The sequence below is a fragment of the Chelon labrosus genome (assembly GCF_963514085.1).
Source record: "Chelon labrosus genome assembly, contig: SCAFFOLD_41, whole genome shotgun sequence".
Taxonomy (NCBI): Eukaryota; Metazoa; Chordata; class Actinopteri; order Mugiliformes; family Mugilidae; genus Chelon; species Chelon labrosus.
The window spans coordinates 125,388-139,704 of record NW_028181531.1 but is presented as its reverse complement, the minus strand read 5'-3'; the positions used below and the strand labels follow the sequence as shown (position 1 = coordinate 139,704).

The window sequence follows — 14,317 nt, the reverse complement described above, 5'->3', positions numbered from 1 at the left end:
GGAGGTGTTAATTAGTCGGGATTGGATCTAGAAGACAAGTTGATGGTTTAGATGCTGTAATTGTTGAAGAGAGCTCAGAAAGATCTTCTGGAGAGAAGGATTCCAGATGTTGATTAGGTCTTCCAGAAGTTTCTAATGTCACTGTACTTCCATCTTTGGCAGCTGGAGGAAGGATGCCTTGAATGTTTTCTCTAATGCCAACAATTTTCTCAGTAAAGAAGCTGATGAAGTCATTACTACTGAGGGCTAAAGGAATAGATGGCTCAACAGAGCTGTGGCTCTTTGTCAGCCTGGCTACAGAGCTGAAAACAAATCTGGGCTTGTTCTTGTTTTCTTCTATTAATGATGAATAATATGCTGTTCTAATATTACAGAGAGTTTTTTAGAAGTTGTTCAACTATCTTTCCAGGCTATGTGAGCTTCTTCAGAATTAGTGGAATGACAGATTCTTTCCATCTTTCAGACTGTCTGCTTTGAACTGATCAGCTGTGAATGATACCAGGGAGCTAGCCTCCTCCCATTCATCACCTTCTTTATCAGAGGAGCAACTAAGTTTAGAGTTGAACTAAGAGATGCTGCAGAGCCATCAACAAAATAATCTGTTAGTGCAGGAGTTAAACTGTGGTTGCTGTCGTCCACATCATTGACACATGGCACTGAGGTAAATAAAGAAGGAATGAACTCCTTATATCTAGTTACAGCATCATCAGATAAACATCTACTGGAATGAAATGTCTTTCCAGTTCCTGTGTAATCCATTGCTGTAAATTCAAATGTTCAGAGGAAATGATCAGACAAAAGAGGGTTATGAGTAAATACTGTTAAACCTTCAGTTTCTATGTTAGGACAAGATCTAAGGTGTGATTAAAACAGTGAGTTGATCTGTTTCCATTCTGAGAAAAGACAATTGAATCTAATAATGATGTAAATGAGGAGCTAAGGCTGTCACTGTCCTACACAAAGCAAAGACAATCCTGAGTGGTCCAGGAGGTGGTCTGAACTGTTTGGGGCAGTTTGTCACACAGACTGTATACAAGGGCAGAACATCCACGTTCAGGCTCTATGTTATTAGAGGTGAGAATGTGAACAAGCTGCTCAGCCGGCCAGCATCTTTAGCAACGGGGCTAATAAAGCCAGTGTATGAGATCAGGACCAGTGAACAGGAGTTTGGCCGACTGAAAACACAGCCTGTGGAAATGACACTGCAAGATAACACTCAACCCTATGCAGTGGCCACAGTACGCTGAGTCCCCATACCTCTGTTAAAGGCAGCCGCCCATGAGCAACTCCAAGTGGTAATCAGGTCCATTAAGAATTGGTGGCCAGAACACATGAAACACACACAGAGCTGAAATGAAGTGTCTGTGCATGATGGGTTGGTACTCAGAGGGAGCAGGATAGTGATACCAGGGTCAATGAGACCAGAGATGTTAGAGCCAATACATGATGGTCATCAAGGACTTAACAAATGCAGAATGAGAGCAAACACTTGAGTGTGGTGGCCTGGCATAGCTTCACAAATCACACACAAAGTGGAGAAGTGCATGTAGTGTCTGGAGCATAGGAGAGCACAGAACAGAGAAGCTCTCCTGTCAACAGCCCTCCCAGACAGGCCGTGGAGGAACATCAGCATAGATCTCTGTCAACATGAAGAAGAGAACTTTCTACTATTCCAGATACCTGGAGATACTCCATATGCCAACCACTACAAGTGCACAGGTGACTTTAAAGCTGAAAGCTACTTTTGCCTGGTATGGAATACAGGAAGAGGTTGTCAGTGACAACGGGCCACAGTTCAGCAGTGACGTTTTCAGAAACTTTGCCCGTGAGATGGACTTTAAGCATCATGTGACCTCTAGCCCCCACAACCCACAGGGCAATGGCCATGCTGAACGTGCAGTGCAAACAGCCCAAAGAACACTGAGACAAAAAGATCCACTACTGGCTCTTATGGTCTACAGATCCTCACCGCACAGCAGCACTGGTGTCAGTCCGGCTGAACTATTAATGGGCAGGAAAATCTGAACAACTTTACCCACTCTGTCTAAAACCCTGCAACCAAAATGGCCAAAGCGGCAGCACGTCAGACATAAGGATGCTGTGGAGAAGAGTAAGCAAGCTTTCCACTACAATAAGCCACATGGTGTGAAAGCGCTCACACCACTGCAGCCAGGAGGCCCTGTTCTCACTAGGCTGGACAATCAAAAGACTTGGTCCACACCTGCAGAAGTGGCTGGGGAGAGCACCACTGAGAGATCATATGTCATTGTTCCAGAGCAAGGAGCCCTGTACAGGCCAAACCGCCGCCATCTCCAAGCACTGCCTGATGTGGAGCCCCCAGGCAAAACCACTACAAAACCAAATCCACCAGATACTCAGGCCAGCCCAGGATGGAGCTCTCCTGGTCCAAAGGTGACCCCTAATGGACTGTCTCAAACCAGGTCTGGTAGAGTTGTTAAACCTGTCCAGAGACTGGATCTGTAAAGGACTTTATGTTGAAGTTGTTCAAAAGGGAATCTGATATTGTATTGATCCAATATAAAGTTGTTTGTTGATAGGGCTATTAATGGCTAATGGATAATAATGGTTCCAGACCATAAGGGGAATTTACTGTGATGTGATTGAAGAGTTGATGTTTGTAGGCATTAACAAGGATGATGTTAAAAAAAATAAAAATATGTCAGAGAATGTGTTTTAGACAGATGTGTTGCGACAGTTACGGTCGTACGAGGCATGCACGTTTTCCGTTAGTTCTGTTATGGTTGAGAAGTGTGTTCAAAGAGCACTCTGTCAATAAATGAGCAAAGGTTGAAACAACAAGAACTCTCATCATTTTAGAATCAACTCATAAGTTTATTACACAGTCAGTTTGAGGCGGGAGGACAGAAGGTTCAGTGAACACGAAGACAACACGTTAAGAGGCTGAACTCACACTAAACATCCACAAACATTCAGGACCGGGTTGGAGTCCAGCTGAGAGCTCCGTCATCTTCATACAACCTGGAATATTATTTAGTTTTTAGTCCATTACACAAAACATTATTTATTGATTGATTTGAAGAAATCTTCAGACTTTTAATCTGAGTCATGAAACGTTTGTGTTGACTCCTCCTCCAAACACCTGGCAGGTAGTTTCCTGGTTTCAGTTTAGTTTCTCTTTCACCAGGATCGTGTCGCAGATATTTTTCTCTCCGTGTCAAACTCCGTCTGAAGGTAATGAAGCAGTTTTGAATGTTTTCTTGGTTAACATCAGATGTCAGCAGCTCAGCTCCAACAGAAGCAGCAGAAATCTGCAGCTCCATAAATTCACGTTAATCTGAGTCAGAGCTGAAAGTCCAGAGTCTGGAGGAGGACTAGTATGAAACTGATCCGCCATTTATAGTCTCTGCGTGATCAGCGCGAGACCTGCTTCCTAAATATGATTTCAACTTATTTGATTATTTCCATCCATGACACAGTCTTTGATTTGAAATCTGTCTCTAGAAGTTTGATCTGCTTTTCTAACGGGAAGCGTTGAAATTAACTAAGTACTTTTACTCCAGTTCAACATAGAGACGCTTTCTACATGATATACACATTTCTATCTAGAATATAGAAGAGTTTAAAACATGAAATGGACATGAGATATGTTGTGTTCATATGTAAATCTATGTCTGATATCTAGAGTTTTCTATCTAGAAGGTAAATCTATTAAAGACTCAAGTGGTGTTTCTTGTCACCTCCTCAGTATATGAATGAAAACATATTAGTGTGAGATTGTGTTTCTCCTGGTCCCACTGTGCTACATATCTGCTGACAAGACACCACAATGTTACAAGACAGAATACAAAAGGAATAAATGAACAGAAGGTTTACTAGTATATGAAGAATGTGTCTAAAAATATATACAAGATATTTAATGTCTGTATAAAATATAGAAAGTCTATGAGCTGGAAGATAATATAAAATATATACGTTGATCATGATGGCTCCATCTAGTGGACGGATAGTAGAAGTACAGCAGCTGATGAATAAGAGCCAATCAGTGGAGGATCAGCTGATCTGTTTACACCATGAATGATTAGTGTTTCAGCAGCATGGACCAGAGAGAGGACACACTGGAGGGACCTGTACCTGGACCTGGAAGCAGCTATGTGTCCTTGAAGAGTGACCGGTCAAAGAAGTTTTTTGAAGATTTTAAAGGGGGATGTGGTTCTACTCCAGAGAGGTAAAGTGTCAGTAAATGTGTCTGACTTGAGGAGCTGAGGATAAATAAACATTGACTTGCTCATGTCTGTTTCATCTCTGCTGCTTAGATGTTGTAGATGTTTCCTCAGAAGATAAACAGATGTTGATCTTAAACAACATAGACACACTGGAAGAAGAAGATAAACAACATATAGATATACAGTAGAACAATCACTAACTTTATACAAGTCACATGGTTTGAGTAACTTGCTGAATTCTTGCTTATTTTACAAAGATCTTCTAAAATGGCCGACACAGTAAGTGTCAGGCCTTAGAGGAGGAGACAGATAAGAGACTGATCTTTGAAGCAGAGTCGTGTCTTCAGTCTTTAATCAGCTGTTCAGTCTGTTTCCATGGAGACAAGTCTTCATTCTGTTTGGCTGTGGACCAGTGAGAGAGAAGATGAGATGTGTCTGAGGAGAGGAGGAGCTAAACTAATGCTAAGCTAACCAGAGTTCATATAGACACAGTCTGCACATTAGTATGAAACATTGAGGAAGAGAGTCAGCAGCTCCACGTCTGAGGCCTCGGCCTGCAGGTCTTCTTCATGGTAGAGACACAGATGAAACTCATCAGCTGTAACGCTGCAGAAGAAGTGGACGAGAGTCTTTTAATGACCTGATACTCACCTGGACCTGCACCTGGACCTGGAGGAACCTGTTCTGATGAACCTGGTGGTTCTCTGATGATCCATTAATGTCCGGAGACTCCTCAGATGTTCAGAACATGTGGACATTGTTGTCCCTTGTCCTTCAGGTGTAGGTGGACAGCTGAGTCCTGACCTGAAGACCTTGCTTGAGTCGTAGAGAAGATAAACTCAGGATGAGTTGGGGGGAAGGACATCCAGGCTATTTTGTGTAGACACTTTGTTTCTAAGTGTCCAAAGTTAAAATAGTGAAATATGTTTGAGGAGACAAAGAAACAGCTGATGGCTCTGAGGTGAAGAACATGTGCCTCGCTAGGATTATCATCTCTGACATGATCAGTCAGAGAGTCTGAGGTTTCTTAATGTTTCTGTCTGCTTTGTTTTCTGTGTGGCTGATAATGGCCTGTCAGTCACTCACTGTGGACTGGTGGACGTTTTACAGTCTTCAGTCTCTGGCTCTGGGTTCCTTCTCCAGCTGATTCATCAGGGAGGCAAAGCTTTATGAAACAGCTGAAGACTGAGCTGTTGATGGTCAGTGGGATCAGCAGGACTAGTAAACCTTTACCACTACAGAGACTCATCTGATTCACTCTTCACATCCACATATCACTCCAGGGACATTTACCTTGTGTTTGTCTCTGTGTGGACAGACATGATGAGAGCTAATTGTTGATGATTGGTCCACAGAGTCCACCAGCAGAGCTCAGAGGTTCTCAGTGGTCAGTCTGCCCAGCAGCATCAGACACAGCTGGACTCCATCTTTCTGGTCTGTACATGTACAACAACTACTTTCCATCATCTCCATGCTGCACTTTGTAGACCAGTGGATTGTCAGTGTGTCCAACATGGATCTGATGTTTGTCCATGATTTCAGTCTGCTTGTGTCATTCATATGGTATTCTGTTCCAGCTGCTGGAGGACAACATCATCACTTTTGTGAAGAAGGAGCTGAAGAAGATCCAGAAGGTTCTGAGTCCAGATTACCCAGAATGCTCAGAGAGTCAGAGGGAGGATGAGGAGGTGTTGGAGGGTGAGGATGAAGAGCAGAGGAGGAGCAGCAGAGATTTATTTGTGAAGATCACAATGAACTTCCTGAGGAGAATGAAGCAGGAGGAGCTGGCTGACTGTCTGCAGAGCAGTAAGAGGATTTCTCTAAACATTGAAGCTGCTGGAGAAATGGGACATTTACTAATGTCTCCAGAGATGAACCAAGATATATTCACACACTCATTCTTTAGAGCAATGACATGTTGGAATATTTACTGGAGAGTTTATTCATTCATCTTATTTCTTGTTTCTTCATTCAGGACTTGTTGTTCCAGTTTGTGGACGTAAAATTAAATCTACTCTGAAGGAGAAGTTCCAGTGTGTGTTTGAGGGGATTGCTAAAGCAGGAAACTCAACCCTTCTGAATGAGATCTTCACAGAGCTCTACATCACAGATGGAGGGACCGCAGAGATTAATGATGAACATGAGGTCAGACAGATTGAAACAGCATCCAGGAAACCACACAGACCAGAAACAACCATCAGACAAGAAGACCTCTTTAAAGCCTCACCTGGAAGACATGGACCAATCAGAAGAGTAATGACAAAGGGAGTGGCTGGCATTGGGAAAACAGTCTTAACACAGAAGTTCACTCTGGACTGGGCTGAAGACAAAGCCAACCAGGATATCCTCTTCATATTTCCATTGACTTTCAGAGAGCTGAATGTGTTGAAAGAGAGAAAGTTCAGCTTGGTGGAACTTGTTCATCACTTCTTTCCTGAAACCAAAGAAGCAGGAATCTGCAGCTTTGAAGAGTTCCAGGTTGTGTTCATCTTTGGCGGTCTGGATGAGTGTCGACTTCCTCTGGACTTCCACAAGACTGAGATCCTGACTGATGTTACAGAGTCCACCTCAGTGAATGTGCTGCTGACAAACCTCATCAGGGGGAAAGTACTTCCCTCTGCTCGCCTCTGGATAACCACACGACCTGCAGCAGCCAATCAGATCCCTCCTGAGTGTGTTGACATGGTGACAGAGGTCAGAGGGTTCACTGACCCCCAGAAGGAGGAGTACTTCAGGAAGAGATTCAGAGATGAGGAGCAGGCCAGCAGGATCATCTCCCACATCAAGACATCACGAAGCCTCCACATCATGTGTCACATCCCAGTCTTCTGCTGGATCACTGCTACAGTTCTGGAGGATGTGCTGGAAACCAGAGAGGGAGTAGAGCTGCCCAAGACCCTGACTGAGATGTACATCCACTTCCTGGTGATTCAGACCAAAGTGAAGAAGGTCAAGTATGATGGAGGAGCTGAGACAGATCCACACTGGAGTCCAGAGACCAGGAAGATGATTGAATCTCTGGGAAAACTGGCTTTTGATCAGCTGCTGAAAGGAAACCTGATCTTCTATGAATCAGACCTGACAGAGTGTGGCATCGATATCAGAACAGCCTCAGTGTACTCAGGAGTGTTGACACAGATCTTTAAAGAGGAGAGAGGACTGTACCAGGACAAGGTGTTCTGCTTCGTCCATCTGAGCGTTCAGGAATTCCTGGCTGCAGTCTACATGATCCACTGTTACACCAACAGGAAGACAGAGGTGCTGAAGGACTTCCTGGGAAGAAACTACAAGAACTCACCTCTGGATGAATTTCTGAACAGAGTCATGATTAAATCACTGAAGAGTAAAAATGGTCACCTGGACCTGTTAGTTCGCTTCCTTCATGGCCTCTCTCTGGAGTCCAACCAGAGACTCTTAGGAGGTCTGCTGGGTCAGACAGAGAACAGCCCAGAAATCATCCAGAGAACCATCAACAAGCTGAAGAAGGTCAACACTAATAGAATCTCTCCTGACAGAAGCATCAACACCTTCCACTGTCTGATGGAAATGAACGACCTCTCAGTTCATCAGGAGATCCAAGAGCTCCTGCAGTCAGAGAACAGATCAGAGTATATCTCTGAGATCCACTGCTCAGCTCTGGCCTACATGCTGCAGATGTCAGAGGAGGTTCTGGAGGATTTCAGCCCGTATCAGTACAGAACATCAGAGGAGGGACGACGGAGACTGATCCCAGCTGTGAGGAACTGCAGAAAGGCTAAGTGAGTCCTTATCATTAACAGAATCAATCAGTGGAGATTAGTAGTTTAGTTCTTCAGACATTCTCATTCTTCTTCAAACAGTGTTCCACTTGTTCACTGCAAACATCACAGTCAGTTGTATTTAGTCCCAGATGTTCTCCAGCTGTTTAAAGCTGTTCTTCTAGTTATTGACTCTTTTCTTTCTATTTCTCTGTCTTATTATTCTCTCCATCAGTAAGTTAGTTTAGCTGAAGCAGCCTCTGAGTCCTCACATTACAATGATGAGAGGATATTGAAGGCTGTTTCTAGAGTACAGAATAATCCTGAAGTCAGTGAAGTGGCTCCACATCAACATCTATCTAAAGCTTGTTAAGATCAACATGAGCCACCGTAAACTACTGATCATCCCACACAGAGACTGACCCATCAATGGAGCATTTTATTGACTGAGTTCAACATTTCATTTTAAGGAGAGAAGTCGAGTCACGTGGTCTTGTTTTTACGTCTTTCTTTCTATTTGTTTCCTGTCTTGTTGCTGTAGAGAAGAGTTGAAGCAGGAAATGCTCAGAGGTCTGAATATATAAGAGCAGAACTGTAGAAGTCTGACTTGTTAAAGATATCTGAAACACACAAAGGTCAGAGTTTAGTTTGACAGATAAAACCCTGAGAACATCTTCGTGATGACTTGATGGTGAAAAGAATTCAACCTGATTGTTTGTTCATTGTGTTTGTGCTGAACAACTAAAGTTGAGTCAGTCCTGTATCCTCCACATGGAAATATTTCACCATGTTTATAAAATGGTGAAATATGGTTCATAAATTGTAAAATGTCAATGGAATGAATGAATAACAGGATGCTTGTCAGGTTCAACCAGCCTAAGACATACAAAGTCTTATACACAAAGTTAATGCCTGGTTCAATTAACCTGAAACATTCAAAACACCACAAAGAAGAAGAGAAAGACAAGAGGGTTAGATTTCTTACTCGCGAGGAGAACGGACAGAGACACGCTGTTACAATCTCATGCCGCTCTGAAGCGTGTTCAACCGTCTCCTCTCTTTTTATTTCATTAGGGAGGTTTCTAGTTACAAAGGGTTGCAGCACTACAGGAAAGGGGGGACACACAGCTGCAACCTCTCAATCTATAAGTCTCATCTGCACACGTAGCCCTCTCTTTGATCGCACGTCCTGTTTTCAACCGTTCCTACGTAAGTTGAGGTCCAACTCCTTTTCCTTCGCACCTGGTCCTCCGACGATCCATCTTGCTCCTGTATACCTGAGGAGACAACTCTTTGCACAAACAATCTGTTCCCACAAACACTAAAATAGATCAATGATAATACTTTTAAGTAATAGAGTAAATATGGGATAACTGATATACTTTTATTCCAACATTTCCCTCCTGTTTATCACATATTTGCTCAAATTCTCATATCACTTTAAGTCAGCCACTTCTAATTCGATTTTCAGCTGCAAGATCATTTTCATGAGCACAAACACGTTTACACTCAAAGGTACTTAGTCGGCATCTTAGTTATAATCACCCGGATCAGGAAACAAGTCAGGCAGATTATACTCAGACTCTTCGTCATTGTCACAGTCCTCGTCTTCACTATGGACTTCACCGCCAAGTAAAGGATACATCTGTTCCACTCTGTGTTCCATGGGTGAGATAGCTGTGGTGATGAGACGGTTAATCAAGGCACGCAGACAAGGTATACAACAACACCCACACAAGGTTAGAATTGCGGCAAAAACCGCCATAGAGATCAAAATAGAGGAAACTAGGGCTTTATACTTCCCAAAGGCCTCCATCCAAGAATCCCACATAGTGGTATTGACACCAGAATGTTCCTTCATTTTGCGATTAAGAGTCCGAAGCCCTTCTATGGCCTTTGTCAAGCTGCCATCAGCAGCGGTGTTATTGGGAATGAAAGTGCAGCACTGTTCTCCAAACATTGCACAAACACCCCCCTTCTCGGCCAGTAGCATATCAAGCGCTATCCTATTTTGAAAAGCCATAAGGGAAGTTGCGGCCAACTGATCATGAACTGCTTCAAAACCACTTTGTGTCCAATTGCCTAATTTTTGAACGTTGTAGTGGATGTAATTGATCCTGTCTACGTTCATGTTAGTTGTACACCACCAGCAAACTGTGGATTCAAATCCTGCTGCTACCTGATCTACCAATTTGTATTCATCTGGAACACCGCGTGGAACTCTGATTGCATCTATGTAAGTGGGATCACTTGCTCCCTGCCAGGCTAGAGATCTTTTCTTACGCTGCCACTGCTGAGACATGAGGATAGGCAAACTGACTGTTAAATCTTCAGCAGACATTGGATATATGGATACCGGTAACAGCAGTGTTATGAGAGCACAGTATCCCGTCAAATTTCCTGGTAGTTTATCAAACAATCTATCATCACCACACCACCACCAGATATCCCCTCGAGATACAGGTTTGAAAACACTAGTAACTGATATTATCTCCTGACACCATGCTTGTGAAAGATTGCCTAGTTGTTTCCTACTTTCAGTGATATTAATGCATGTAAAGTTACCTGGTGCTACCTTTTTAGAGAATATAGGTTTCTTTGTAGCCGCTTTTGTGACTGGAAAAACACGATCCCATTCGCTACAGTTACTGCTTGGATTTGTCTTACTCATTACTTCAACAACGCATTTTCTTGGAATTGTAGCCGGAATTATCTGTAAAAGAGGTCTAGGGTTCATACACACTACACAATCTTGTTTTGTCATATTTGCAGCTTGTTCCACCATTAACAACCAATTGTTATAATGTCCAGAAATGCCAGTAAAGAATCCAAATGCTTTGTCTACAGTAAAATCAGTGACAACCATGATTCGGCCGCCTCTGGTCTGGGTCGTAGCTGACACAGTGGGTGCAGATCGCTTACTATAACATAGAGCTGCATCAAACTTAGGATTTCTTCCACTGGAATAGGCCCAAATTGAGACAGTAAGGCACACTGTATCTGTAGTATTATACCTCAGAGTAAGACCATCTTTATCCTTAGTCATATGGAACCTTTCCCTGTGGGCTTTGGCAGAATCTATTGACCAACTGGACCAATCATATCCAGTTTCCCCGATTAAAGCTCCCCACCCTGTGCCTATGGTCACATACCAATTGCATCTATTTCCCCATGAGGACCCTCTATCTCCGGCGCTGTTAGAAAGAGCACTATAGGGTATGAAAATCATTGTAGTTTGGTTTATCGGTGAACAAAATACAAGAGTAGTCTGTGTCGTCTGATGGTCCTTACCACAGCTATCTTTGTTGTCCCTAGCTTCACGTTTAGGTTTTTGCATCACTGTTTGGGTAGGATTTGACACCGATATTGTTATATTTTGATTTACTTTTGGTGGCTCCCACAGGTACCACATAAGTAGGAACATCAGTATCAGAAAGATAGTTGCCACCCAGCAACGGATGGCATCCTTTATCCATCTCGAGGTCATTTTGGTCAAATTTGTCTCCTCTACTTGGTTTGGTGTTTTGTAAAGGCTTCACTGACTTTCGGATCTATCCAGCCTCTATACGTCTGGATCCACCCTATTATCAGACTTTGGCTCACCTCCCCTTTCGGAGCTTTCAACCGAAATGACCTTCTTACAGTGTGTCAAATGAACCCACGTCGATCTTTCAGCTATCTTTACAGCCGTAGGGTAATGAATAACCTGAAATGGTTATTGTGGCGTAGGAAACTTTCCTCTACGCGGTCTAAGGTTCCCCTGTGAATTGTGTCTAGCACACGTCAAACATGCTCTACAAAAATTTTTTGAATAAGAGTTAAAGCCATAGGTAGTGTAATACTGATGTACCTGTCCTACCATCCCTCCTGTTGAGACATGTGAAACACCATGGCTCAATATTGCTGCCCATTTGTATAGATTTTTTGGTAGGATAGGTTTGTTGTCTGGTCATACATAAATGTCATCCCGTAGTGTTGCTCCATGTTTTGTCCAAGTGCGTTTTTCAACTTCTGGGCTCTGATGTTGCATCTCTTTTAAAATTGTTTGATCTAGATTTGTGCATTCTTCTACAGCTAACACGCTGATCTGGCCTGTTGCTGCTGCTTTTGCTGTTTCATCTGCAAATGCATTGCCCTGAGATATTATGTCTTTTCCGGACGTATGTGCTGCACATTTACATATAGCTAGCGTCTTTGGCAACTGTACTGCTTGCAGTAAGTTTGTTAAAAGTTCAGCATGTGTTACTGGTTTTCCCGTTGAGGTCACCATACCTCTATTTTTCCAATATTGTGCAAAAGTATGAACTGTGGCGTATGCATATTGACTGTCAGTATAAATTGTTGCTTCTTTATCTTTCATTAATTTACATGCTTCAGTCAATGCTACCAACTCTGCTGCATATTAGTTTGTAGCTACAGAACAGAGACTGCATGTGGCACTTTCAGAACAAGAGGGTGGAACAAAACTACCGTAGCACTAGATTCTACGGCCATGGAAGCTGCTATCACAGCTCTTACACAGTGAGGTAATGCACATGCCACACTATCTAATTTGGATGAGAAGTATGCGATCGGTTTCATCTTATCCCGTGTAGTTGTGCCAATACTGAGGTCATAAAATGACCTTTACAATCTACCATCTGAACAAAAGGTTTACTGTAGTCTGGTAGTGCTAACACTGAGCTGGACACCAAGACTTGTCTTATCTTACAAAATGCATCCTCAGCCTCTGTATTCCAGCGTAGTGGAGATGTCATTTTTTAAGTCATCTTCATACGTTAATTTGCTTAATGGTGCTGTTATTTCTGCATAGTTAGGTATTTGTTCTCTGCAGGTGGTCCTGCACGCACCAGTGTCACACAAAAAGGTAACAAATTTACCATTTACACATAATGTTACCTCTGGTTATACTTTATCCATGGAGAGTAAATCTTGAAAGTTAAGTAAGATCTCTCCTGTATCATAATGTGTTTCTTTTTCTGGCTCTGCTTGGAAAACCTGTTCAGGTGATATTTGAGCTAGTCATGCTGATTGCTGTCCTTTTTCTGGGCATTCCCGAGCAAAATGTCCCTCCTTTCCACAACACCAACATCCTGATCCTAAGTGCCTAAAACTGCCTCTCCTCGTTCCTCTCCCTCTCTGGCTTCGGTAGCCTTGACCTCGACCTCTAAAGCCTCCTCTGCCTCTCCCTCCTTGGTAATAAATCTCTCCTCCCTCTTCTTGGAAGAAAGTTTCCAAAGGTTTTTTGTTTTTCTTTTCTTTAACAACTTTCTCTGCATGGAGAGCATGACTAACATATTCCTCCAAAGTTCCTGTTGGTAGGCCTATGTAATACACCTTCCCTATTTTTGTTGACCATGTAAGCTCTTCTCCTGTTGATCTAGTCGCTCGCCAAGGAGTTTCCTCGTACTGAGGCGGCGACTCAGTTGGCACTTGGGGATACACTCTTTGTGTGCCAACTACCAATGCTGCAGCAGCTCCTTCATCCTCACTCTCTTCCTCCCTAAGGTTCCTATGCCTCCCTGACACTGGCCCTGTCTCATCATCCTCCTTCCTGTGAAACAGCAGCTTTTTGGCTCTCTTTTCCTCAACATTCTCCTGTTCTGCTCTCTTATTTTTTCTCTCCCCCCTTCTCTTTTTATCACTATCTTCAGCCAATACCCTGCGTCTTCATAACCTTCTTGTTTCATTTGTTTTTTATTATTTTTAGTTTTTTCTTTTATTGCATCTTGTAGTGCTACTATTTTTTGTGTATTTAGCTGGCCTTTAAATCCATAATTTTTTATCCACTTATTTAGATGCCTAATTTTATCAGGATCCTGTTTTTCTACAAACTTTCAATCTTTACACTGCAGTTCTTCTTTAAAATCAATTTTGCTTCCCCCTTTTCCCATTTTAAGAATTTAGTCCAGTCCTGTCAACACCTAGGGTGTTCTAAGAACTGGGTTTTTGTCAGTAGGGTAGCGATTAAAAATACCTTTTGTGGTAACCCTCACTTCAACTCTTTCGAGTGGAGAGTTCTTGCCTTTGCATCCACAAGAGGTTCGCTACTTACAGTCCTACTGTTTTGGTATGTGACAAAATACCAAGTGGTATTTTAATCACCACTCACGCTCACAATCACTCACTTTTATCACGTGATTAAGCGTCCCTCCTACAGGGCTTTTTAGAGTTCTGTCTTCACGCTTCCTTTTACCTGCCAGAGTCTAGAATATCCAGGGCTTGTACTGCGTGCAATGACTCCCACACTCCCAGTCATTCACCAGTTTTATTGCTGCGCGCAATGATTCCCAATCATTCGCCAGTTTTAAACAAAGGCCTACTCACCACTGTTGTCTTTCCCTTCGCGGACTCCCGTCAGCCGTCAGATCCCAG

The 14,317-nt window shown here is 42.9% G+C and overlaps 1 protein-coding gene across 1 annotated transcript in view; it reads left to right on the top strand.

The window, feature by feature from the left end:
- The first annotated feature begins 5,216 nt into the window (after positions 1-5,216).
- LOC311509971 (protein NLRC3-like) overlaps positions 5,217-14,317 on the top strand; it is a 29,922-nt gene continuing 20,821 nt past the window's right edge. The window contains exons 1-2 of the mRNA XM_084575432.1: positions 5,217-6,011; positions 6,181-7,963. Coding sequence (XP_084431558.1) covers positions 5,738-6,011; positions 6,181-7,963 — 2,057 coding nt within the window. The 5' untranslated portion in view covers positions 5,217-5,737. The remainder of the gene's footprint in view (positions 6,012-6,180; positions 7,964-14,317) is intronic.